This window comes from Phaethon aethereus, assembly GCF_964289735.1.
Source record: "Phaethon aethereus genome assembly, chromosome: 4".
In the NCBI taxonomy this organism is placed as follows: Eukaryota; Metazoa; Chordata; class Aves; order Phaethontiformes; family Phaethontidae; genus Phaethon; species Phaethon aethereus.
In genome coordinates this window covers 81930986-81958647 of record NC_138578.1, presented here as the reverse complement: position 1 = coordinate 81958647, position 27662 = coordinate 81930986, and the positions used below count along the sequence as shown (strand labels likewise).

The following is a 27662-nucleotide window of genomic DNA, read 5'->3' as shown; positions in this document are numbered from 1 at the left end:
GCCCGATTAAGGTTTACCCTTAACCATGGACTCAGGCTGTGTACTAAGATAAGGTGATCGGACCCAAGAACTAAGGCTATACAGAGTTAAAAAGATAGCTTCTAGGAGTTCACAAAGAAAAATAGGATATTGCTTGGAGGAGCAGTTGGATGCATTGAGTAGGTGGAGGTAGATTTGGACTAGTCAGGACTGGTATGGGTTTGAACCTCTCTTCATCAAAGACTGAGGCTAATCCTGATGTGGCTCCAGGGGCTGCACCATGTGGCTGTCAATTTTTGAACTGGCCCTTGTTGGCTTTCATCAGTTGAACTATTTTTCTGTCTCTACCATTTCTGTAATGATTGGTCTGATATCTCATCTCCATGCTTTGAGCTAAATCCTCTCTACCTAGTCCCGTAGTTATATGATCTGAAGCTTATGCTTTGTGGTTGCCACAGAGGCAAAGTGGAGCTTCATCGCTGTGTTGTGGAGCTTGTCAGCACTGGGCATGTGGTATTCTTTTTCATTTTTTTTTAAAGTCTTTACCACAAAATTGCGACTTTTGGAGGTTATATAAAGAGATAGGAGTTTGAAAATCCTTTGACTTCTCTGGGAATAGTCTACATGGTACAAGAGGGTGGAGATTTCTGGAGTTTCCAGCACCGGTGCTTCAGGCCAAAAAGTTGTTGTATCCCAATTTGACCTCAGTTATCCTTACTATGCATCCCATTTTGAAGGCTGGGTCTACTTCACAAGTTTTTTTTCTTTTGTGCTGGACTCTTTTTTTTTTTTTTTTTTTTTATAGACTTCCTTTGGATATTTAACTGCAGAGGATAAGTTTGAGCCGAGTTCCCTGAACACGCTTGTTTGCTTTTTCCATAGGTTCCTTAGAAAGAGAGCTTGGACGGCATGCAAAGTTGTGAAATATCTGCAGACAGCACGGATGATCCTCTTAGTAGTGGCCTACGGAGAAAACGACAGCCTCGAATAGTAATTATCGGTGCTGGGCTTGCAGGCCTGTCAGCAGCGAAAGCGCTCTTGGAAAGCGGTTTCACGGATGTAACTATCCTTGAGGCGACTGACCGAATTGGAGGCCGTGTGCAAAGTGTGAAACTTGGTAAGAGCAGCGTTTTGGGGCTAATGTGTTGGGCTTTCTTTGTTCGGCTAGCAAGGCTTTGTGCCGTCATTAGGTTAATTTGACTTTGGAAATGCGCTTTTTCAGTCAACACGCACATGCAAAAGTTTATTTGAGGTGTGGTGGCGTCAGGAACATAAATCCTTGGGCTCCTTTCAGGGTGGGTGGATGAATCTGAGCTATCTTGTGCATCTCTTCTGAGGGAGGGCTGCTGCAAAACCATGTTTCTAGAAAATAAAGATCTCAGTGATTGTTTTCACTCGAACAGGAAGAGCTCTGTGTAACAGGTCTGTGAGAAACGTTCTGTGATTAAATAACTGTATTGAGACAGTTTCCACCAATGTTTTCAAGCTTGCCTCTTGACTAGGAGCAGTCAGTAAATCTCCTGGCTAGTGATCGGCCGTTTCTCAGTGGCTTACATCACTTGCAAAGGGGCAAGCTCCAAGCTACTCTGTTTCACAAATAGTCACATTCATTTCCCTAGAACTAATTTACTGTGTAGGGCACTACCCACTGTGAATCAGGCTGCTGGAAAAACCTCTTCAATGTATCCTTTCATCCTGATTTGCAGCTTTCCTACCTCTGTGGCTTCCTTTCTCAGTGTGTAATGGAGGTGCAGACACTGGATATTTTAATCCCGTGTCAGTTGGAAGGGCTTGTAAATTCTCTAAATGCAAAATTACTGGAAGAAGTTTTACCCTTTGCGGCACAGTCTGTCTCTTCTCCACAGGAGGCAAAAAGCTCTTCACTTTTACTGAATTGCCTTGCTGATTTCAATTAACTAGTTCTGTTTTTGATCCCACTCTGTTTATTACCTTTGGCCTCTTGCTGCCCTCCTTTCTTTATATTTGTCAGGTGCTTACATCACTTACTATGTTTTACTTGATAAACTCACCGCAGTAAATAAACAGCAGTGTCCTATGAACTTTTAGAAGGGAAATGAATGAAAAGTCAGTTGGACAAATCTCATCTCCAGGATTTGAATAGGACACTTTACATTCTGCTGAGACTTGGCATACAAGTTAGAATGGGAAGTGTGTCCTTTACTCACAGTACACTGTATTAAAAATATCCTGGATCATGTCTATGAGAGGAGGGAAGTGTTAACAACTCGAAATCCTCAGGGAACGATATATCATTTTGTCAGTGCACCTGTGAAATAGTTTTGCTGTACTAGTATTGAGACCAATTCCCTCACCTTTGGACACCTTCACTGGTTACTCATATCTTTGCCTTTGCTGGGAATCTACCTCCTGTTCCTTAATGCTTCTTAACTAACATGAGACAAGAGCTGGCTTTTCAGTCTGGTGGAGATCTTGCAGTTTGTAGATGTAACTGTTTGTAGATGTAACTGTTTGCAGAGCAGAGGACTGGAATCTAAAGTCTTGATCTTTTAATACCTTTCTTAATACTACAAACTGTCAGTCTTGTCTTATCTTCTGCAAACTATCAAAGTTACGCTGTGTGGATATGGACTGTGGTTCTCTCCCAAGGCAGGTCCACGTTCTGGCCCCTTGTTTGCTTTGCAGATTCACATGCCCTTTACCCAAACAATTCTGGAGCTCTGTTGGGTGGTGAAATCTTCAGAAGAGGCATGTACTCAGAACCTCCCCATTCCCTGGTACGAGGGCAAAAGGGCAGCATGGTCCTGGGCTCTGTTTTCTTCTTGTGTACTGCCTGGAGCAGCAAGATTGCACCTGGGGCATGCAAGACCTGCTCATTTCTCAGAACTGGCTAAAGCTTACAAAAAACTGTTACAGAAGTGGTTCTTCCAGGTCTTCAACATACAACTGCTTTGATCGGCTTGTCTAAATGGCATTTAAATGTTCAGCTTCTCTGGCCACTCCCATGTCTGCTCACTTGACTAAATATCTGATTTACATCTTCAACAGAGCTATGGTGGCACCTTCTCAGGGTTACATCCTAATACTTCCACTCTCACTGAGGCACGCTGTGTCTTGCAGGGGTCAGTATTTTCCCTCAGTGGCATAGAGCATGTTGCTACTCAGCACAGGGGAATAATTTGGATTTTCAGAGGTTTGGTTCATCATTTCTAGCACAGGTGAGGCAGAGGGCTTGTGTGTTTGTGGACCATAAATGTGTTTCTTTACATGATCTATAACATCTGTATCTACTGCAGATATTTAATGACAGGATGCCCAAGAAATAGCCAGGGCTGCAAAGGGAAACATGGAAGTTCCCATGCGTATTCAAAAGGCTCGATACGCAATCTGTGCGTTCCTTTGGAAAGTTGCTGGTATGGTATATTATTGTGTATAGGCCTGTTTTGACTGCTGCCTGTGTCTCAGTAATTATATTCACAGACTAGGAAGCAGATTTTTTCCTATTTTTTGTTTTTGTGTTGGATGATTCATTTGAAGTAGATTAATATTGAAACTAAAATCTTTTAAGGCCCTGAAAGTAAATTAGCTATCTCTGTTTAAAAATGTCATTTAATTTTACATTTTTAAATAATTTATCATGTAACTTATGCTTGGTAACAACTGACTTATCTACTTGGTAGTGATGATAGCGAGTTGCTACGTATTACAGGCAAGAATAACTATTTTTAATTAGTTGGTATTTGATTATATTCCACACAGCTACTGAAAACAGGAGAGCTTGGAACACATCATAATTGTTACTGAGCACCAATACAGCGGGATCTGCTGGCATATTTTTTTCTTTCAAAAGATCAGGTGCTCCATAAATAAAAGGGCATATAAAATAAGTACAGGAAGATTGTTAGCGTAGCAGAGAGCAAGCTCCTGACATAAAGCAGCAGGCAGTATTCCTGCTGCTGACCTGGCATGTGATGACTCGCAGGAGGATTGCATTAACAAGGTGACTGCCACATGCAATATGTATGAGCTTTGTACCTTCGGCTGCCAACGTACAGCAGTCATTTCCGCGAGGATGGGTGCTCAGGGAGCGTGTTGGAGTTTGTGGCGCCTTAAATATTCACACGTTTGTGACTTGGTGCTGCACGTTTTGAAGCACGTGCTTTGTTTTAGGTACACGTAGAAATCTTGCTCGAGCCCTGTAATGCATATTTTGAAGGGCAATCAGCACGTACCTTAATGACGAGGTGGTTGTCTGCTTGAAAAGGAAGATGGACCTTCCCTTGGAGGCAGTGTCTCAGCTGGAGAGCAGCATTTCTTGGAGTTTTCACCTGTTAAACTTGACTGCGTTATGGCATAGTGCTGCAGTGTCTTTCTGTCTGAGCATATATTTACATGTTAAACAGTGTACGGTGACTGGCAACTGCATGATTCTTTCTTCATTAAGCAGGATCCTATTAACTAACCCACTTAATCAGGCATTCACACACCTCTGCAGAGCGAGCCGCACAGCGTGGTGTTGGCTGGGATGCTGGGAGAACACAGCTTTGTCAGACTTGAAAACAGCTAGCTTTGGACTTCTGAGAATCTGTAAAAATGTGGGTGGAGGACATGACCCAAGCCTATTTTTAGCACCTCTGTTCAGCTGCTGTACATCTCCCTCTGCTATCAGCCCAGTCCTGGCTTAGGGGGAGTCAGAGTCCTGCTGCAAACCCTGTTAGTTATAAGGGACAGAGTGAGGCTGACCAAGCACTTTGTGTTTTGCAGGCAGAGAGTGCAGGTGATGAAGACTAAAAGTGTTTGGTGTTTAACCTGATGGTGCATCTTTTTAAAGAACCTGATTTTCAAAGGCATAAATAATAAAATACAACCTATTTACTCATTTGGGGAATGGAAATGCGTTTTTGTATGGCAGTTAGTCTGAGGTGTATTTGTAAATAACATGCATTTTTAATCACAGGACACAAGGTACAGTCTGCAGGACAATGTTGCTCTCCCAGGGCAATCTAAATTTCCCTATATCTCCCTGCTGTAGATGCTTTTCTTCCTGCGTCTGGGTATCCATCCCCTCCTCTTGAATACAGTGGACATTTAGGTACTCTATTCTTTCCCTACAACTACAACATTTATGTAAGTATCCTTATATGTCCTTTTTGCAATAGTGCAGCGTGGCTTCTTACAGCTCTTTTCTTTCCCACACCACCTTCACTAGTACACGGCTTGTGCTGCAGCACGAGCAGTACATCCTCTGCTGTCTGGTCATGTTCTTAAGTGCAGGTTTAGAGAAGATGATTTAGAAAGGCTAAGTAGCAAGGATAGAGCAGCTGGCAACAACCATGATAAGAATTGGGAATCTAGAAGATTAAGTATCAGAGGTGTGTCACTGTGATGTATCTTTACTGGAAACATCCCATCCTTGTAGCAGTATCTAAACTTGTATCCCGAAGGACTGGTTTGAAGAAAACTGGCACTGCCCTTGTGTAACAGAGAAGAGATGTTCAAACATGTGTTGTCCTTTGGCAGTTGTTCTGCTTTTGCACATGTACATTTTATTTAGGGCTGGGTGTGACAAGCTTTCAGGAAAATGGGCTTCAATAACTAGTTTGCTTGGTTTGCAGGGCACGCCACTTTTGAACTGGGAGCTACGTGGATTCATGGTTCACATGGAAACCCGGTCTATCATCTAGCAGAAGACAATGGTTTACTTGAAGAGACTACTGATGGTGAGAGAAGTGTTGGACGGATCAGTCTTTACTCCAAGAATGGAGTGGCTTATCACCTTACCAACAATGGGCAAAGGATCCCGAAAGATGTGGTTGAAGAATTCAGTGATTTATACAACGAGGTTGGTATTCAGCTGCTTTGTCAAGTTGTCCATTTGCCTGAAACACTGGGACCCCTTGACAGTTACAACGTGTCAGGTAGTGGACAAAGGTAGAAAACCAGTAATGTCTTTGATTTCTTTGCAAAAAATCAACACTTAGTTTGCTCTTATAGTCTGCTTAACTATACCCCATTTGTCCCTGATGTGAGATTAACTCACTGTTGTTAAGAAGAAAGTTTTTCCACATTTGTCATCAATTTAATCACTTCCAGCATCTATTGCTGGGGAGATCCAGTCATTTGCTCTTAATTAAAATAGTGAGGGAGGGATCAAATTACTAAACAAAGTAGAACGCAAAACCTTAGCAACAACCAGCTAAATATTGTAGCTCTGTGACATTTTATTGATGTTATAAATACCATAGTGTGCTGTGTAGTATGCCAAAGTTGGTGCTGTATTGTAGGAATTGCAAGTTTTCTTGCATCAGAAGGAAAGGAACATCTTTTCTGGTAGATTCAGACCAGCATAGACTTCAGTTTAAGATTATTTTACAATGTTCAGTGACATCCTCTTCAGTTAGTGTAGATGAGCGCCTCAATATGTGACAGAAGAGCCAAACAGAAAAAAACCCAAACAACTACAGAATCAGAACCTAAAAGTACTAAACAGAAGCCTGGAAGATGGAAATGAAAATGCATGTTTAGTGGAAAGGTTAACCTCTGCTAAAGAAACAATAAGCCAATTTTAGACTCTTAGACAAAAAGGGCCAAATTTACTTTCATGAAACTTGGCACTACTGCTGTTTCTTCCAGAGGGAAAATGGTGTTTCTTACTGATTTGTGTGTTGAACGTGTATGAAAGATTGGTATTAGTTCTGTCTGCTTTCAGTGGGAAGATTTGGCCTTAGGTAGAGTGAAGTCAAAGAAGAATGCTTGCCAAAGGTAATTATAATTATTCCCCATATTTTTTGAATGCCACTTATGAAGTACATTTATGAGGGTCAAGGCAGAATGACTAGTATTCCAGGTAATGTGACCTCTCAGTGGTTGTATAAAACAGCGCCAAACATTATTTTCATTGGGCTTTAGCCATGCCTAAAACCTTCGGATTTTCATCTGACAGTGAACTTCAGTATTTGACGCTTGGCTAAACACACACTAGGTTCAGGTTATGCTTGCATACTTTATGTTTAAAAATATGTCCATGATCATTTAGAAAGCCAGCAGGAGAAAAATCACTGTAGCCTGTAAAGAATTACCAGGAATTGAATGTGGAGCAGGAATGTGAATTTTTTTGCTTGGACTGTTAACATTGTCCTGGGGCTTTGAACTCTAATCTGTAATGAGATGGCACAAAATAATTTCAGTTTTAGAGAGGGGTAGTAGGATTTTCAAAGAAACCTCGTTATGGAAGGAATTTACCAATCCATGGCAGGGAGGGAATTTCTGGACAAATGCAAGTGGAGATAATTCATCTGAACAACTTTTTCATTTTACTGGGATTGAAAACAGAACCAGAGCCAGCCAGGAAAAAAGACAGGTGAGACATGTGTGGAGCAAGATTATCAGCAGCTAAGACTAGAAAAGAGCGAGGGAGTAAATGAAAATACTGCAGTGAGCAGCATTATTTGTGTAAATGGAACACGGCCAAACTGCATGCAGTGCTTGGTGATCACCCTGTCTCAAAAATGATAGGAAAATCTCCGGCGAAGGGAGAGTGTCAGAGGCAGGCAGACTCTGAGAAGATGAGAGCTACTTAGCTTTGAGATACAGCCGATAACATAAAGGCTGTAACAAGGTGCCTGTGTTTTAGGAATGATTAATTTGGTAAATTTACCCTTCTTTTTAAAGCATGAGAAAGGGGGCAGCCAGTGACATGAGAGAACAACACATTAAAAGTTAATCTTCTTTATGCAACATGTAATTAGCTTATCGTTGCCACAGGATATCTTTATCACTAGGCGACAGAAAAGGCTTTCACATTTATGGATTGTAAAAATGTCTACAGCTACTCTCTGTGATAAAAAATATGTAAGGGACAGCTTTAGCCAAGAAGAGGACATCAGCCAACCTCTAATTGCTGTTGCTGGGGACGTGCTTTCTCTGTTTTCCTTCAAAGTGTGCTGGAATTTCTTGCAGGGACGGCTCACAGTTTTGTTGAGCTTCTTGTCCCAGCCTCTTTGGGGTGTCAGACTGGACAATCTTTAGTGATTTAAGACTATGAGATCTTCTCTGTGCTGCTTAGGAAAAGTGGGAATTAAGGTAAGCTACGTGATCTCAAAATCTCCAGTGAAAAAAGACTGTATGAAATACTAGCGTCCCAGTGGGTGGGCAGTTAGGAGCACGTGCAGCAGGCGTGTGGATTTGGCGACCTTTTCCTCTGGCATAAGGTGCAGAGAATGTTTCTCTTTGTGTGTGCTGAGTCAGCCTGATGCATTTCTGGGTTTTTTTGGTTTTTTTTTTAATTCCTCCCTCACCAGCATTTTTGTTGCATTTTTCACTAGAGTCCACTCCATCACTTGTTTTTTTTTGTCCTGGCTGACCAATACTCTCTTGCTTTAACTGGTGATGAAATGGGTGCTGGAGAGGAGCAGTAGGAATTTGGTCTTCCGTTCTGCGTCTGTGTTTTTCTGAGGAGGCAGGTTTCTTGAGAGGTTTTGTTGTAATGTCTTAAAGTTGTTCAGGATAAAAAGCCATCTTACAGATCACCAAATCCTGAGGTCAGGCTCCTCCTCTGCCTTTTAGGAGATCCAAGATCCTTCTCAGAGCCTTGGGGCAGCCTGCTGTTAGCAGTCCCACCATCATGTCATCTATCAGGCTGCATCTCCCCCCTGTAGAAGAGGCTGAGATAGCAAAGTGTGACACACGCTGTCCTGACTTGAACAGAAAAAACCCAAAACAACCAGCAACCACATGATGGATGCAAAGCCTAATCAGGGACGGAGCACTGGCATTAACAGTGGAAAATATAGTCCTGAATGAACGGGGCTAAATTTGTCACAGTTTCAAACGCCTGCCCTCCCCTGCACAGCCGGCTCACTTCCCATGCACTCGCACAGAGCCCTTCTTTCACTGCAGGAGCTGCCATGTGCTTGGGCTTGAGCATATGCCTTCAGCTCTGCTTCTCCATCTGTATCCCTCTAGGCCCCGTTATCTTGTCATCTGGGCACCAAATTCTAGTGAATGCAAAGTGCAGAGGGTCTCCCTTGAGTGTTTCATTTGGGTATATGGAGTCACTGAAGCTGGAGCCAGCAAGGCGAAGTCTCTCCTCTGCGTGCTGAATTTTCCTGGTGTGAAAGGCAAGGCACCTCAGTACCTCAAGTACCTCCAGAGCTTTGCTTCGCTTGTTCATTTGGAAAGCCCTTACGCTTTTTCCGGGCACTTAGCCAATCTTTTTTTGGCTGGCTGCTTCTACTTCAATACAAGTTTTGCTTCTTTTTGTTTGCAGTAGCCTGAATTTTTAATAGCTGTAGGGATGCCTCACAGAAGCCTTTATTTGGTTACGAGAAAGCCAGCAGTAAGACTGCCCAGCTCTTCATTTCTGTAGCAGAAAGGTCCCTACGACAGGCTGTCTTCAATGCAGTGCAAGAGCCTCTCAGTTAAGTCAGTCAAGATCTATCACAAGCCTGTGACCGAGGTGACCTGTATCATCCTCGTGGAGAGCACTAGAAAACTGAGCAGTACTTGCAAGGAAGGTCTCCAGTCCTGCAGAGCAGCTACCTGGGTTTCCAACCACGTGTTGCCAAGCGATGCACCATGAGAAAGGAGATCGAGCCTGCTGTTGGCAGAACAGCTCTCGGGCTACTGTTGTTCTAAGATTATCCTTCTTAGACCATGTACTGTGCGGGGCTGGCACTGCTCAGCATCATCGTCAGTCAGTTTGGTCAGCCTCTCAAAGGGAGGAGGCACCAGCATTGGAAGGTTCCCCACGGTGTGATGTCTGTGCCACGTATTCATAATCCTACCACCCTCCTCTCTACTCCAGCTAGGATAATTGGGGGAATCCTGGGGCTGGGGGAGGATTTTGGCTTCTGCCTGCCTATACCACATCTGCACAACCCTCAAGGAAAAGCAACAGGAGTGTGACCTTTGAGGGTAATGTCTGCAGCTTCAGTGTCTGTGTGTGCATATAACTGCTGGGAAAATGTGAATAGGGACAACCCATCTCAGGGTTGCTCTTCTGTCCCTGCTAAGTCCTCATTTCCCTCTCCAAAGAGGTATTTAGGGCCAACTCCCAGGTAGTAGTGAAGGGTGGGAGGGAGGTGGTGAGCTTGACAAGTTAAATGCAGGTGAAAAATCACGGTACTTTGCCTGCCCAAGGATTTCACAGTCCTCTGGCCAGCCTGATTTAGAAAAAGTGCCTATTTTTACTTAGGTGTTTCACTAAGGATGTGGTCCCTAAAGACCTGCTTCACAGGAACCCTCCCTTTAACAATCAGCTAATTAATGGCCTTGTTATCTGTCAGCTTTCTCCTGTGCGCTGCACAGCTGCTGGGGGAGGGATGCAGCCAAAGAATGACAAATTTTTCCACCCTTCTCACCCCCACACTGTGCTGGGCTTTGTGCCATCCGCAATTACGCTCCAGTGCCTTGCCTTGCGTTATCTTAGAGAGCAGGACCAAAGGGCCACCGAGAGTCACCGTTCCCTCCCTGCCCCTCTATTGCACTGACAGATGTCTGGCCTGGTAACAGCATGGACATATCTCCATCGGGGTTTTTTTACTGACCGGGGATTAAGTCACTGCAGTTTTTAAGCCAAGTAAGAAAAAGACAATGCTACGGATTGTCACCGGTGCCGACAGGAAGGAGCGTGGATTGGGATGTGCTTTCCTGACCTCCTTCAGTGCTGAGAAGCTTCTTTATTTAGATTTGTTCTTCTTAAGAGACTGCCTCTTCCTGTGCTGGAGGAGCACATACGTAGTAAACACGTGTAGGTGGAAGCTTGTAGGTAACAGAGGGGACAGCCTTGGTAGAACCCACGTTCCCTGCAGAGACTCTGGTTGTGGGATGCCCCTAAGCTGGTCAGAAAGAAGACAGAAGATGTAAGCCAAAGTGAAGCCATTTTAGGATTGTGGCCATTAAATTAACTCCTTTTAATTTTTCTGACCTTCAGACCCATTTCCCTGCAGGATTGCATGTAAACCCTCAGAATAAGGGATGGAAATCTGCTTAGAACAGTCACTTGAGATGTTCTGTGTCTTTTGCTTCTGCTGATGGTTCTTGCAGACGTGCTTCTAGGGCCAGTTGTTCTGCCCAAACCCAGAGAAGCTTTAGAATGAGAAATGATTAGGTCATTGTGCTGGGTTGTCACTTTGCCAGCTGTAGGACCTGGGAGTTGATGCTGCCTGTTCTTGTCTTTTTTTTTTTTCTTTTGTCCCTTCCTGCTTTTATCAGGTCTGTGATAATAGAAAAGGGAGATCAGTATATGTGTGCGTGTATATATATATGTATTTATATATATAAAGGGACTGTATGTGGTGTAGTTGCCTTGCTGATGGGCACAGTGCTCTCAGTTTGGGTGCATGGATATTTTGTAGGGTTAACTAGAAAATCAGCAGAACCTTTCAGGTGGTTCTTGATGCTACCTTTCACCAGGCACTTTGAAATAAAGCCCATTTGAACTCTGTCAGGAACCCTTCAGTCATCACATCGTGATGAAATGATTGAAGGACAATGTGTTTTTAAATCTCACAAATTCCTATTCCCAGTGACTTTAGAGGTGGTCCCATAGGCATGATGATGCTTTCTGTTCTTATAAGCGGTTTCCCACCTGAGGAAGTGAGGCCAAAGTAACTCCAACTCCCGAAAGTACAATTCTGCTCCTACTTCATTAGAAGCGTACCTTAAATGGGACTTCTAGTGAACCTTTTCCATAGTTTCTTTTACAGAATTTGTTCGCTGCGTGTATACATTAAAAAATACATTTGGAGTGACTTCTTGATTCTTGTATTATGACAATGTATCTCTTAATGTAGGGCTTGCTGTTGTTTCTCCTCTTGCTTCTTGCCTACAACAGCTCTGCCTTCTGTTCTTCATCAAATGGTTCAGCACCCCCAAGAAGAGAAAAGCAAGGAAATAACAGAGATTCTGAGAAAAAATAATAAAACATGGTGGTGGTTATACTTACCTGCTGTCTGATTGATGGGATGACATATATAGGAAAGACCACTTGATGTTTACAGCATCTGCATTTCTGCTCTTTTTCTCTGTTGGGCAATGAAGAATACAATGGTTAATAAAAACATACCCATGGCTCACTTATCCTTTTGGCCAAATGGTAGCTGGATTTTAACACAGCTTTGCTTGTCTTGTGAATGCATTATCTGCTTATAGTGTGCAATCCGCTTATGAAAGCCGAGATGAATTATGCTGATGCAAGGTCTATGCAGCTTGTACTTGCTGAAGTGCTTTGGGCCTCAGAAATCGGTGGACCCAAGAACTGTGGGATGTTGACATTGCCAAAGAGCTTTTCGCACTGGGGGCCAGAGAAGACACCATTTACTTTCATAGAGTAAGATCAAAATCATCTAATCATAAAATCAGGTTTTGTTTGGAAGGGACCTTCAAAGGCCATCTAGTCCAACCCCCCTGCAGTGAGCAGGAACATCTTCAACTAGATCAGGTTGCTCAGAGCCCTGTCCAACCTGACCTGGAATGTTTCCAGGGATGGGGCATCTACCACGTCTCTGGGCAACCTGTGCCAGGGTTTCACCACCCTCATTGGGAAACATTTCTTCCTCATACCTAGCCTAAATCTGCCCTCTTTTAGTTTAAAACCATCACCCTTTGTCCTATTGCAACACATCCTGCTAAAAAGTCTGTCCCCATCTTCTTCTAAGCCCCCTTTAACAGTAAAGTCTCCCCGGAGCCTTCTCTTCTCCAGGCTGAACAACCTCTCAGCTCGTCCTCCCAGCAGAGCTGTTCCAGCCCTCTGAGCATTTTTGTGGCCTCCTCTGGCCCCGCTCCAGCAGGTCCATGTCTCTCCTGGGCCGAGGGCTCCAGAGCTGGACGCAGCACTGCAGGGGGGTCTCCCCAGAGCGGAGCAGAGGGGCAGAGTCCCCTCCCTTGCCCTGCTGGCCACGCGGCTTTGGATGCAGCCCAGGACACGGTTGGCCTTCGGGGCTGCGAGTGCACCTTGCTGCCTCATGTCAAGCTTTTCATCCACCAGTACCCCCAAGTCCTTCTCAGCAGGGCTGTTCTGCATCCCTTCATCCCCCAGCCTGTGCTGATACTGGGGATTGCCCTGACCCAGGTGCAGGACCCTGCACTTGGCCTTGTTGAACCTCATGAGATTCACATGGGCCCACTTCTCAAGCTTGTCCAGGTCCCTCTGGATGGCATCCTGTCCCTCAGGCATGTCAACCCCCCCACTCAGCTTGGTGTCTGCAAACTTGCTGAGGGTGCACTCAATCCCACTGTCTGTGTCATTGATGAAATTATTAAAGACTACTGATCCCAATACGGACCCCTGAGGGACACACTTATCACATATCACATATCTCCATCTGGACATTGAGTTATTGACCACTTTCCTTTGTTTCATACAGGGCATTGGTCTCCACCTCTCTTGTCTGGAAGTCTTGGAAAGACTGTCACACAGTCAGTGTCTAGAGTTGTTTTCTGTGTTCAGCAGTTCCACTCATTTTTCTTGTGAATTTTTCTGTTTTTGTAGTTTATTTTCCCCTTTTTTCACTCTTTCACTTATTTTTTGTCTTCAGTTTCTTTCTTATCCCTTACTTGTCTTTATCTACTTGCTTTTGTCCATTTACTGACAGACCTGCTTTCTCCTGCTCCTACCATTGCCATGTATTTTCCATCACTATCTCCCTTTCCTCGTCATCCTTCTGTTTTGCCTCCTCAAACTCACTTTATTCCTAAAACCCAAGAGAAAATTAAGCTTTTGGGGAGTGTCAGGATGCGCAGAAACTAAAACATGGTGAATTAGCCATATCAGCAGAGAATGAGAAGCTGTCGGAGCCTGTGGCTGGCTGCCACAGTTCTGCCAGCTTCCTACCAGTCATTTACTTTTGAGTTAAACTCCTCAGTATGTCTGAATAATCTGCCTCCAAAGAAGAATCATAAGTTGTAATCAAGCCATCTTTGACAGGAAAAACTCACCAAGCAGCGATCTTGCCTCTTTACATGTAAGGGTACTGTGCACCCATGTGGCATGATATAAATGAGAAGGGGACTCACTCCAGACAAACAAGTCATTAATGGGATGAGTTGCACTTCTGGGAGGCATCTTTAAAAACTTTCCTGTGTTAAAAGATTCCTTGGAGGTTTTCCATGGATTCAGCTGTGGGCTCTTCTGGCAATCCTGCAGACAGAAGTACTGATTACTACAGACAGCCACAAGCAGATGGCCAAGGTGGATGGTTGTTTTCTTGCTTTTAAGGAGCTTGTATGGTGGAAAACTGGGGTTAAGAGAAACATCAGGAAGGTGTCCTTCAAAGAATGATTTGTTAGAAGGGCATTTTTCTTGTGTGTCCTTCTCAGACTGGCTCCTGGTGCAGGGCTACTGAGGATGTCTTTGTTTTCCATGTGTCTGTACCTGTCTTGTGCTCAACAAGTAAAATGTGTGTGCATACAAAATTTCTTTGCTAAGCCTGTGTTGGTTGCTTCCTGTTTTTCAGGGGACAACAGAAAACTAGATATGAAACTGAATCCACCCCCGTTGCATTCTTGGGCCTTATTGATAAATAAGTACAATAATGGACAGCGTGGGAGGGCTGGTTCCAGGTTAGAGCAGTCAAAGATCTGAGCCCTGCAACCTGAGAAAGGTTTTAGATGCAGAGTCTGCACCTGGGATTGCACCTGAGACATCACCGTGGGAGAAGAGCTGGTGCCTTAGTGTCAGATGCGAGGATGTGCATGGGTCCTGCTGCTTGAGTTCACTCCCTGTAGATTTTGGATGGGGACTGGGGCCAAGTTAGGCTGCGATGCTGCTCAGCAGAACGAAGAAATTACAGATAGCAGACCCAAGCCTGCTCTGTAGAGGTGCTCTGCAGTGTGTGCTTGCCTGGCTTACTGATCCAGCTGCAGTATCTACACAGCTGGTTGAACAACAGACTTTAGCTACCGAAAATGGCAGGACTGCCTCACTTGGTCTTCTGCAAATGATAGAATGGACGTGCTCAAATTAAAAAATAACTTAATAGCAAGTCAGTAGTAACTTAATGACTTAATAGTAACTGGACTGTTGCAGGTGAGTAAGGGTGGTTATCTTTGCCTGGAGGGAAGTGTTGCTTCCTGCCTTCTAACCAGCATAGCTGTGGGTGCAACTTGACATGGCACTGGAGCAGAGTGCAACTGCCAAAGCCGATCTCTAAAGTTGGTGAGAGAAGGTGATCTGAATGTGCTGGGTTTGGTTGGAGGGAAGAGCATCCTGCTTGGGGCTTTGATTCTGCTGTGAATCACACTGTTCATCTTTCTGTCCCATCTCTGGCAGGTCTATAACCTGACTCAGGAGTTCTTCCAACGAGGTAAACCAGTCAATGCTGAGAGCCAGAATAGTGTGGGCGTCTTTACACGGGACGTAGTGCGCAAACGTGTCAAGGCTGATCCGGATGACACAGAGGCCGTCAAGAGGCTGAAACTAGCCATGATCCAGCAGTACCTTAAGGTGTGTGTGGACATCATTGTTTTTTTTTTTTTTTCTTTTTACTAAGATGAGACAAATCTTGAACCTCAGACACAGGACTAAGCCTTGCCCATCCCTGGGGAATTGCTTTCTGTGGTCTCTTGCACCTGGGGCTGTTTGTGTTTATATTGACAACTTTTCCTTTTGAGGCATATGCAGAGACAGTGGGCTGCAAGAAATAATGCCTTTACTGTTTTTTTTTCTTCTTACCTTAAACTTCCCGGTTTCTAATTAGAAGGGGCTTTCCTAGGCCCTATTAAATTTTGTGGTGTGATTTAATGTTTTATTACCTCCTGAAGCTACTCTATTGTCAGGTTCTTCTCATAATGTTTTGTCTTGTGCCTTGGACCTGAGACCCCATGATCCTGCCTGAGTGTCTTTTACCCCCTTCTTCCTCTGTCCATATCTCAGAGACCAGAAGAAATGTAACTTTGATACTAGTAATTTGCTAAAGAAATCCCTAGAAAACATTTTGAAGGTAAAGCAGCAAAATCAAAGGTAGATTGTATAAACCCATGTCCTAATCATCTTTCCTCACGGCTTCTCTAGTTCTTTTTATCTCCTTGATGCCTTGGCCTAAATGAGATCTCTGTGGGATGGAGACTTAATGCTGCATCAGGCATTCCACAAGTAAAGTGTAACAGTAATTCCATTTTCAATTATAATGACTTAAAGGTTTATGAAATGAGGCAGGGGAGGCAAGCAGCGCTCTGTGATTTGTGTAAGTGTATGGTATTCACTATTTACAGGTGGGAAGCTGAAACAAAGAGAAATAAAGACCTAAAGAGTCTCACAGGAGTTCTGTGATATAGCTGAGATTTGAACCCAGGTGTCCTGAACGCTGTTCTCATATCTCAGGGTCCTAACCCAACAGCTTGTATCACAGGGCATCTCCACAGCTGCCATGCAAAGATGTTATTTATTGTGTTATCCATGTAACATCACCCATGCAGACAATATTAGTCATTTGATATAGCTCTAGTTTTCCTGCTGGTTACTTCTGTGGTTGCTACAGCTAGAGACTTTTCTGCAAGTCTTGCAAATCCCTTCTCATGTGTAAATACCTGAGAAAAACAAAGCTTCTGATACTTAAGACTATCAGATCAGAGTGGTTGCTGAGAGAGTGGGGATTAGCTGGTGTCTCAGGCAAAGTATAGTCCTAGTAGTTGCCTGTTTTTTCACCCTGGTATTTTTCCTTCATGGTTGAAAGAATCAAATAATCATCACTGATTATTATGTCCATAACGTGGAGTGTCCTGTTGGAGCATCCAGGCAGGATGAGCATGATGACCCAGGGTGCAGGGTTTGCATGGTGGGCCAGCAGAACTGACCCAGGGTGACTGTTGGAGAGTGCTTGCTCAACCATCAGTTAAGGTGGAACCACAGCAGACTCAGAGGACAGGTCTTCAAGACGTAGCTGCTGGTGACCTGGCCCAGCAGTTGTGCCTGCTTGGTCTTCACCGGAGTCATTGGGCAATGACCAGGAAGGGGCAACCACCCGTTTGTCAGTACAGTTACAGGAGCAGCCTGTGAACTACTTAGTACAACTTTGACTTGTTTGCTTGACATCTTAGCCCAGCACCAGATTCCTGCCCTGCACCAGGGTGCTCCACAGGGAGAGGGTCTAGGTTTGCCAGGCTTCCAAACATGGTCATTACAGTGTAGAAAGGCCTGGAAAATTGGCCAAAGGGTGAGGCAAGGAATTGTAATGTTCCTTTTGCCTAAAATGCTTGAAGAATTACAGTGTGCAAATCATTGTCACTCCGGTGATCTGAAGATTTTAAGATCACTGTGTCCCATGCATCAGTATTATCATTAGAAACTTATCACAAGATAGGCCAAACATCCTGCCTTTGCTCCAGGGATTGTTGGAAGCTACGGCTATGCCTAGTACTCCTTGCAAACATTAACCAACAGGTCCTGAATCTAAAGCTTTGATGATCACATCAAGTGAATCAAACGCAAGTGTCTCACGTCTTGGCATTTCCCTTTTCTGTCTCCTTCAGTTCCTTCTGTGTTGGGTCCTCTCAGCTCCAGCAGATTGTTAGCTTGCTGATTGCTGACTGTTTGACAGCATGTTGAAAGCTGCAGACAGCAGAAATAGCTGCCAAAAGTTTTTCATGGCTCCTCATGGGAACATTTATTAACGTTGGAAAGAGCACATGATTAACATAGCTCCAGCTTCTGTTGTAGGAGCACTGAGCAGTCAGTCCCTGGCCAGTGAATTGGGTTTTAAATGATATAAGAGAGTCAGAACTGTAATCCAGAATCATGCAGAAGCAAAGACATCATCTCTTGAACTCTGGATGATGCAACTCTGGATGATGCAACCAAAGCTGATGCAGCTTGTTACCATGACAAAATGGTTTCTCTGGTTGGAAGGAAGGCTAAGGACTGATTTTGTCAGATCCTATGGCCAAACACTTCTTTGCTAGCAAAATAAGGTGGTTTAAGAGTGGGATTCGGGACTCTCGGTTTGTGCAGCTCCTCTGTGCCCTTGCAATGTTGTGCTGTGGCAAAATGAGTTGCTCTGTGGCAATGTTGCTTTTGTGTTGCTTTTCCTTAGGTAGAGAGTTGTGAGAGCAGCTCCCACAGCATGGATGAAGTCTCGCTCAGTGAATTTGGGGAATGGACCGAAATCCCCGGGGCTCATCACATCATTCCTTGTGGTTTCATTAAAATTGTGGAGATTTTGGCCCGCTCCATTCCAGAGTCTGTCATTCAGCTCCGCAAGCCGGTCAAGTGCATCCACTGGAACCAGTCGGTCAGCAAGGAGATTGAGAGGGTGGCTGACCACAACAGTGACCTCCCCGAGGAAGGCAAGGGCTCTGATGTCTTCATAGAGTGCGAGGACTGTGAATTCATCCCAGCTGACCATGTCATTGTGACTGTGTCCCTGGGAGTCTTGAAGAAACGCCACGAGACCCTGTTTCATCCCCGCTTGCCCGAGGAGAAGGTGATGGCCATTGAGAAACTAGGAATCAATACGACTGACAAGATTTTCCTGGAGTTTGAAGAGCCTTTCTGGAGCTCTGAATGCAACAGCATCCAGTTTGTCTGGGAAGATGAGGCGGAGAGTGAGAGCTTGACTTATCCCGAGGAGCTGTGGTACAAGAAGATCTGCAGCTTTGATGTGCTCTACCCACCAGAGAGGTATGGCCATGTCCTGAGTGGCTGGATCTGTGGAGAAGAGGCTTTGATTATGGAGAAGTGCGATGATGAAACTGTGGCAGAAACTTGCACCGAAATGCTACGTAAATTTACAGGTCAGCCATGCTCTGTCTGGTTCCTTTGTTGAGCGAAGAGAGGGAGAGTGGGGCTGGGGTGTTGAATAACCGCTAGGAAGGAAATACACTAAAGTAATTTTTAGTTCTTTGGCATTTTGTGTCCCTTTGAATGGGCTGTGCGTGTGCTTCCAGCATACCTCCTGCTTGGGTGTGCCTGAAAACTATTTATACAGAGGGGCTGATAACCAGCTCAGGAAGTGGTGGGCAGAAGTACTTGAGGATTCCACATCCTCTGCTTTATTTAATCACAAATAACTCTTCAGCAGCTGGAACTGTCGGACCCAGTACTCCTGAGGAGTGATCTCAGCTGTGGAAAGCAGCACAGCTCTTTTAGAGCCAGTGGAGCTGGACCTGTTTAGATCTGCTGAGACGTGGTGGTTGAATCACATCCCTGACTTCCATTCAGCATAAGTCTATGTGGAAATCTCATTGGCCTAAACTTCCAAGTATCCATTGATCTTGAGAGTTTCCATTTCTGGGTGTTTCACCTAAACTTTCCTGGACTTCACAGGTTTCACATGTACTAAGCACACATCACATTAAAGGCAGCGGTTGGAGCGAGACAGATCTTATATGTATTATGCTGAGAAAATCCAAGATTAAATCAGTAAATGTAGTAATATTTGAACAACCGGGCTTTAGTTTGTCTTCAGTCACTTCTCTAGAGCTTGCACGCCTTCCCAAGGAAAGAGCTTTTTGTGTCTGTGGAGTTATTTGAGATCCTCTGACAGGAGATGCTGTATAAGTTCAATTGTAAGGTAGAAGCACTGAAAGAAATAGTGATTGACTTATTGGCAGTCTTGAAACATGGATTTTGAATTTATACATAATTATAAGCAATTATAAGAGCAGCGTCCTCCAAGATTAAATGTATTTTATGCTATTCTAGAGATGGGTCCTGTGATTAAGCTATTTATATCTGCCTGCTAGCTCATGTTAGCCAAATCTCAACACCTAGTGGGTTTCCAGTCTTAGCTCTTGTCCATGGACCTCCAATTAACTGGAGAAATTTGCTTTCACAAGTGTAGCTTTCCTCTGTGCTTACAGACCATTTGCTACCGACAACACAGAGATTTAGAGAAAGGGTCCTGAAAGCTGAGGATTACCTGCATAACTGGCTACTGCCAAAAGAGGTTTTTTGTTTTACTACTCTCTTCAGAAATCAGGGTAGACTTTGGATTCAGAAACCCTAATTCAGAGACAGAAGCTGAATCCTTGTTTCAGCTCGTTCGGTGTTGCATTTATGTTGGATGATGAACCTGTGGCTCCCCTGGCAGCCTGCAGAGAAGTAAGATGAATCGGTGAATGCTGGGCTCTGGGCAGCTTCTGCCTCCTGAGCTGTTTGTTTTGGGTGGTGTTGGGTATCCCGATGTTATGTTGCAGTGTCAGTACATGCACGCCTCCTTTCCTCCTGACCTCAGCAGGCCAACTGCTGCCCAATGCAGGCATAGAAGGAGGCTGTTCTTCTCTTTAACACCAAGTTGTTCCAGTGCTAATGTCTCCCAGAGGTTATAAACAACCTTGTTTGTTGCAGCTCTTTTTGCTTAAGACCTCTTTTTTCTAAAACACCTCGATTCATCAGTGGGAATTTGGCTCTTCGGGTCTTTCTTAGTTTGGCAGATGGGAGTACACTCTCCCTCTTCCTTCTTGGGCTCCTTTGCTGTTGTTATCGTTTGCATGTGTTGGATGTTCCTCCAGGATGGAAATATGTTGGCACTGGGTCGTCGGTATGTGCTGCAGTTGCTGTTCCAGCTGATACTGCAGCTGGTCCCTGTCCATCAGACTCTTCAGCAGGGTGAGCTCTAGCTCAGCCTTGTGCTAATGCTGGGTTATCTAACCCTGGAGAATTTCAGACTGAATTTACTAGGGCCTTGCCCTGCAGTGAACATTTTGTGCATAAGCTGAGAGGTGGCCTCTCAGCTGCTTGAAACTGTAGGAAGAAAATCTGTTCTTGGAGTACCTATTATACAGCATGACCTGTTCCACTTTCTGCCCCAAAAAATTGTTAGTTTGCAGAAAACCTTTTCACAGATCTTCCAGGATGGCCTTGCTAAGGTAGCTGGTCCCATTTTCCCTAGCAGGTTCACAGAAGAGGCAATACTTTAAGGCTAATCTGGGCCAGGTGCCAGGCAGGCTGAAATAACAGAAGCGTGCTCAGTTCTCCGGGCACCTATCGTCTTCTCCACAAACGTGTTTCATTGGGAGTGTGAGAGTGGGTTAGACAGGCTAGGGAGTGGTTGAGGCGGGACAAAGCAGTCTTCTGTCTGTGATCTAACTGTAGTCATTTCTGTAAATGATTGGACTCCTCTGGTCCAATTAACACCACCAAACCCGGCTTTTAAAGCATTTTCCACCACCCAACTTCATGTAAATCAGCTAGTTGAGTTGGGAAACTAGTCATCCTAGGATCCTAAGCTCAGTGGAAAGAAAAACTCTTTGATAAGGCAGTTCAGATCTTCCACACCTCACTTGGTGCTCTGTGACATCTTCTGAAGAAGCTTTTCTCTACTGAGTATAGAGAGAGCGTTATGTTCAGTAATGAATGTAGGTAGTATGAGCCTTTTAATGTTCACTTTGCCTTTTGTAGCTTTCATGTTCTGGGTATAAAATCCCCCACATTTTTATTTGTTATTCTTCTATTAAAAAATTAATGCATTACCAGGTGTGTTCCCATCCTCAGCTGTGTTTTCCCAGTCCTCGGTTGCTCATGGAGGCCTTTGCTTTGGCTTCAGAGGGTGTTAGACCAGTCCTGTGTTAAATTCATTCTTTTAGACTCACACTGAGACTTTCTCTCTGAGAAGTGACCTTAAATTCACACATAGGTTAGTGTTGCAGATTATCTGGCTTTGCTGTGAAAAGCTCTGAGGATTGTTCTAACCTAAGAACCACTGACAATTACTGCTTTTCACAACTGGATGACTGAAAAGCAGTGTCCTCTAAATCTGATTAAATGGGATGCCATTGAACAATTAGAAGTCTTGCTCTTTCTTTGTTGGCTAAGCTCTGAGCGTTAGAAGCCAGAAGGCAGTTATAACAGGCCTGCTCCCTTCTGAAGGACTGCAAGCTGCACCTAGAGATGCCCCAAGTTGTCATCCCTGTCCTCCAGCTATTTCTCTAGATGGGAACAGATGTCTTTTAGGTTCTCTGTCATATCTGCCAACCCCATGTGAATGCTTTGGATGCCCTAACGTCTCTCTGGTGGCTGTAGACACTAATGTGTGGGTAGTACCACAGATCTCTGTTGGCCTTGATGGGATCTTAGATACCCTGCTGTCAGGTAGGCAACTAAATTTGAGTGTCTTAATTTAGATCTGAGAGTTGATTTTATGATAATCCTGTGTCTCATAATCAGCCCCATAACCAATAAATCTATGTAGCCACAACTCCCAGTAGCTGAATAAAGACAGTATTGTTTGAGGCACATGGAGTTATCTTCCATAGCTTCACAAATGGAAATCTGTGGCACAAAGATGTGTGCACTTCCTATTTTAGTGAAGGCTAAGATCCTTTTTTAGCCATTTTGTCTCTCTTTGGACCCTGGAAACTTCTAAGTTTCCACATCTGTATTGTAACTTTTATCTGCAGGCAAAGGCACATGTTTGCCCATCTATTTAAGAGTAGAATGAGAAAGTCCAATTAAATATGTTCCTTGAATGAGTGTGGCCTTCCCAGTCTCTGTAGTTTCTGTCTTGCAGACAACAGTTCAGGATCAGAGCTTGTGTTGTGTTCCATCTGACCTTCACCCAAGTTCCTCCTCTCGGTGTACAGCAGACATGAAGGTCTCCTGATTTTTCTCTTAGAAACAGCTCCTCACATTAAACGGTGCATAAATACAGAAGCGCCGGGGCACAGTAGTTGCACAATGGACACTTGGATGATGCTCACGTGGTCTGTTGTGCTGGAGAACCTTAAAGGAGTTCATGAGAGCTGGTACACCTGCACCACACAGCATGGTGCTGGGGAAGGAGACTGGCTTTGGTTCTGGGTGCTGTACAGCAGCGTTCTAATGTAGCCAGGCTCCTCAGCCCTGCTGCACGCTGGCAGCTGGCTCAGGCATCTCTGCATGAAGCTCTGCCATGAAGCTCTGCCCAAGGCCACATGCTTCATGTTGCTGTGCTGCAGTTTCCCTTGTGATGAAGTTGCTCCGTGAAGAGCAATTCCCTGGTGGGAAGGCTGCTGTTTACCTGCTTGTATACACAGTACAAAGTCATCCTGGGAAACACTAGAGAGGGACAAAGCTGTTGCTTTTAAAAATCTGAATGATTGCTTTATTAAATATTGCCGGATTTACACAATTGTTGATTGGGCTTATGACTCCACAAACCTTTTTGCTAACAAATTTCAGTCTTTTAGCAGATCCGTGGCCTTATCTACTGGCTGACAAGCCTTCATCTCATTGTTTTAACACTGTATGTTCTTCATGTTAATCATCTTTTTATCAACATCTTACTTGTTGACTCCTGTATTGAAAATCTTCTGGGTACCTTGACAGTGGAACATGGGAACGTGCACCAGCTACAGCAGAGGCACCACCAGGCCACTGCAGAGACTCTTTTATTTGAAAATACATTGTGTGATTGTTTTTGTGTAGTGCAATGTGGTGGATGACTGCTTTGGCCCTGTTTGGTGTTGTGTTGTCTTAACAGCTTCCATGGTGTGTTCTCCTGGGCTTTCCCACAGCCCTTAAAAATAAAACGTGATAACTTATTTCCTTGACACATCTGAGAGCTCCCTGTTCTCGGACTCCCTTGGGCTTTTCACTTCCATCCCAGGCATTCCTGCTTTGAAGATTCTTGAAGGAGCATATTGTAGAGGCTTTGTTATGCTAAGTTGTTACTCCTGAAACAACATTCAGTTGTAGGATGTATTTTGTTTGTAAGGTATATTTATTTGCTAGTCTATGCCCTATTTTGATCTGGGGGTTAGTGGTTAGAAAGCGTTCACAGTGTACTCTGGCAAGCCATCCAGGTGCCTTTGCTCTGTTTCAGCCTTGTATTTCATAGTTCTGGTTGACACACGATACTCCTAAAAGCGGTAGCTGAACCAGAGAAGTAACCTGCTCCTGATTTTAAGGAATTGAAGAAATGACTAAATAATTGTTTAGTAGAACTATATAATGTAGTGCCTAACTAGTCTTTACAATTGGATGTCTCCCTCTCTAAGCCGTGGTGAAGAAAGTGGGGGAATTTGGATCGTCTTCGTGGCAGGCTAAGCATGATGAAGTGTTACAGAGTCAGCATCTGAAGCGGGCACAGGAACTGTGCAAGATGCAAACATGTCTTAACACTCTTACTTCTTTGTGCTGACAGTCTCATAGAATCATAGAATCTATGGGTTGGAAAAGACCTTTAAGATCTTGATTGATCACCAGCCAGGCTCCCCATGGCAAATGAGACCAGGAGATGCTCTATTTTCAACCAGACTGTGTCCAGAGTGCCCTGAAGCTCCCCAGTCTTTCAGGAACATAAACATTTTAATGATCTTTACCAAAATGGAAGACTGCAGATGAGATTAAAAGGGATGCTATTTCTGTTATATAGATACTTAGAACCCAGTAACAGAAAAGAGATCTGGTTTAGGGCCTCTTCCCTGCAGCCTGCAGGCTCTGCTAGGATTATTTTCAATAAATCAGACTGAATACATGCCACCCCACACCTTGCACAGGCATTGCCATGTTTTCTGTCAGACACTATCTTATTTTTTGTCTTCTCCTGCTTTCTGTCCAGGGAATCCAAACATTCCGAAACCTCGCCGGATCCTGCGGTCCTCCTGGGGCAGCAATCCCAACTTCCGTGGATCCTACTCTTACACCCAAGTTGGGTCTAGTGGGGCTGATGTAGAGAAACTTGCTAAACCACTGCCTTATGCTGAAAGCTCCAAAACTACTGTAAGTACAGCCCAAATCGGTTCTGTGGCAATAACACTAACAAGACACTGGGTAGTGGATTTTCTGGGAGGGAGGTTGAAAGAGACAATCTCTGGCTGGGCCTCCAGTAGTGTGTTTTTCAGTTTTTTTATACATACCCCTTCTGGACAAATGATGTATGTAGGATTTTATCTCTTTAATGTTTGGAATGCCAACATCTCGGGGATTCCCACATCTCTCTCTGAAATTATCAAGAGCTGCTCATCTATGTGGCTTTTGGAATTGTGATCTCTGCATTTAATGACCATTAGCCTTATTGGCCAGTTCAAATTTCCTTAGGAAAGCACATGTTAGTCTGTTTTAAAGCACTGTCTGAATATGTAGCATTAAATACGTGACCCTGCTATGTCTAGGTCTGAATGTGTCAGAGGTGCATGTTAGGAAATCTTTCAGTGTTGGCAGTAGAGGGTGAGGGAGGCCCAGTCCTTGGCTGGGGGACTCACGCATTGGCAAGGGACAATAAATTTTCTCCTCAGACACTGCTTTTGCTTTCTGAATATAGCAAGGAGAGCAGGAGCACACATGGAGATAGTTACCACAGCTCAGCTTGTGAGCAATAACATATTAAGCCAAACTCATGCCATCGTTCAGGGTTATGTGTCCAAATCCAAAGACAATGGCAGATGAATATGCCACCTCCAAGCAGCTGCCCAGTCCATTTCATCCACCCAGAGCCTGACCCCACCATGTAATTTTATTCAGCACAGAAATCTATTAAAAAAGATAGCAGGAGCTGTAGGAACCTTTCTCTGTAGTTCCTGGGGAAGAGAGGTACCTGAAATTCCTGCCTCAGAATGGAGTTGGTAGCAATTTTAGCAAGCAGCTAAGTATTGATGTAAGAAATAAGACACTGTGTCTCACCCTGTGGGTTTTGAGACATGACTCTTTTTCCTTCTGAAATTGGAATCCAGAAAAATAAATCCTTAATGCCTAAAAGACTAAAGTATAATTTGGAGGAGAAAAAAGTCGACAAAGAAGTAAGGTGGTCAGTGAGTCGTGCAGATTTGCTTGAGGTTATTGGAGCTAGTATCTGGTTCTATGATGGTGCCTCAGCCCTATAAACAGCTTTGTGCAGGCGCAGCAACGAGGACGAGCTTGACCTTGGCAGACATGTGCTGCGCCTGTCCCCGTGGTCCACCACATTGGGATTTTGAGAAGCAGCACTCTAAAAATACTGGTGTCAGCTCATGGGGATGTGGGAGGGCACAGAAAGTTTTGTCTCCTTTTAGCTTCGTGTCTGCTTTCCAGTAAGCACTGCTGAGCTTTTCTGCTTTTCTTACCCTCTCCAGCCGATGCAGGTGATGTTTTCAGGGGAGGCCACTCACAGGAAATACTATTCCACTACCCACGGTGCTGTGCTTTCTGGGCAGAGAGAGGCTGCTCACCTCATTGAGATGTACCAGGACCTCCTGCAGTGCCGGAGCTGAAGGGCCCCGTGTTTGCAAACACCACCCAACTCCCAAATCCTTTTGCAGGTGTGTGGAGGGGTTGTTTTTTAATTTCAGTTCACAGCAGAACAGCCTTTATCTTTTTCTATTAAAAAAAAAGCCCTAACTGTTTGAAATGTTAGTCATCAATAGCTTCATTTCCATGTGTATTGTTAACAGGGAAGGGTGCTCTTTTTGTCTGGTAAACTGTTTCTTTGTCATTTTAACTCTAACTTCACTTTTGGTGCCTATCATTTTTTTTTTTTTCTTTCTGTATTGTAAGTGCCTTCTATACTAAAATAAATGTTGTAATAAAAAGACTGGGTGCATTGGTACTTCCTGGACACTTCACTCAGTAACTTGCAACTCTTTTATTCAACGTTCAAAAAATAGGGTTTTTCTCCCTTCCTACAAAATTTGGAGTAGCAGGATCTTGAGATAGATCTGGATACTCAATGTACCAGTTGATCTTAGCTGTTTGTTCGAAGAATTGCACCTCAGAGGCACAGTCATTTGCCTTGTCCAAATTAGCACATAAATCACACTGTATCACTGCATATTTAACTCTGTGTGTCACCCGTCTGTCAGTTTGTGCGGGCCTTTGTGCTTCAGGAAATCTGCCTGTAATTTTGTGGGGGACTCTGTCTTCCCTCTGGGTTCACTCAGCCAGTCTGTAGGAAGTTACCAAAGGAATCGCAGCACTGCAAAGCAGAGACACAAACAGCCTTGATGAAAGCAGCGTTGGAGACTGTGTCCACATTTGGTCTGGAATAGTATCTTGGTTTTGAAGGGAGTGCCCCAGTCATTCCCACTTTTCAAAAATTGCTTTGGTTCACAAAATGGTTTTGATGAGTGCAAATTAGGCTTCTCTCTAAGGAAACTAAACTAGGAGCACTTCTCTGGGAACTGCCCAGGTATGGTGCAGCCTGTAAAGGGAACATCAGAGTCTAACTTATCACTTGTCCTTCAGAAATTCTTGAACCACATTGTGGAAAGAGCATTCATGCCTGTGCAGCAGACTAAAGTGCAATGTAAAGACCCCCAAACTACCTTGGTAATGCAGATAGAGCTGGAGTGTGCTTTAGAGCTGTAGTTGGGTCCACTAGTCCAAGTGGAAGAAACATGCAGACTTATGTGGGAGTGTGGGCAAGAAGGAGAATGATGAGAAGCAGCATTCTTGAACTACCTCTGTGATGAAACTCCATCTTTTGTTGGACAGCAATACCCAAAATAGGTGAGGTTGTCACTCTCTACCCCGAGAAAAGAAGGTCCAAAAGTCTGAATGACATCACTGATGTTGAAGAGTTTTCTCAGGGAGGTCAAGGCCATTCCCACTAGTAAGGAATTTTGAAGGGACATGAAAGCTTGGCTCAGTCATATTACATCTGGATTAATAATATATTTTCCGTGGAGCCTACACGTAGTACCTGACATGGACTTCAATTAAAACTTCTTAAGTGCAATTATCCCAGATTTATGCTTAGTCCAAATACAAGCTGGGCAGCCCTGTGTTATAATCTAACTGTATCCTAATTCTTCCTGTGGGAATGCTGCATCTCACACTAAAATGAATTTCACTTTATCTGAGAGGTGGTGGCACC

The 27662-nt window shown here is 44.2% G+C and overlaps 1 protein-coding gene across 3 annotated transcripts; it reads left to right on the top strand.

Moving 5' to 3' along the window:
• Positions 1–350: 350 nt before the first annotated feature.
• On the top strand, positions 351–26579 carry SMOX (spermine oxidase). 3 transcript variants are annotated; one of them, XM_081998986.1, is made up of 6 exons: positions 351–1096; positions 5574–5800; positions 15230–15403; positions 17988–18687; positions 24435–24595; positions 25924–26579. In XM_081998986.1, exons 1-6 carry the CDS (start codon positions 889–891, stop codon positions 26059–26061), a joined length of 1608 nt encoding a protein of 535 aa, XP_081855112.1. In that variant the 5' UTR covers positions 351–888; the 3' UTR covers positions 26062–26579. The 3 variants fall into 3 exon arrangements, with proteins under 3 accessions (XP_081855112.1, XP_081855111.1, XP_081855113.1); XM_081998985.1 differs by having other exon boundaries at positions 24435–24599; positions 25883–26579; XM_081998987.1 differs by lacking the exons at positions 15230–15403; positions 17988–18687; positions 24435–24595.
• Positions 26580–27662: the final 1083 nt, after the last annotated feature.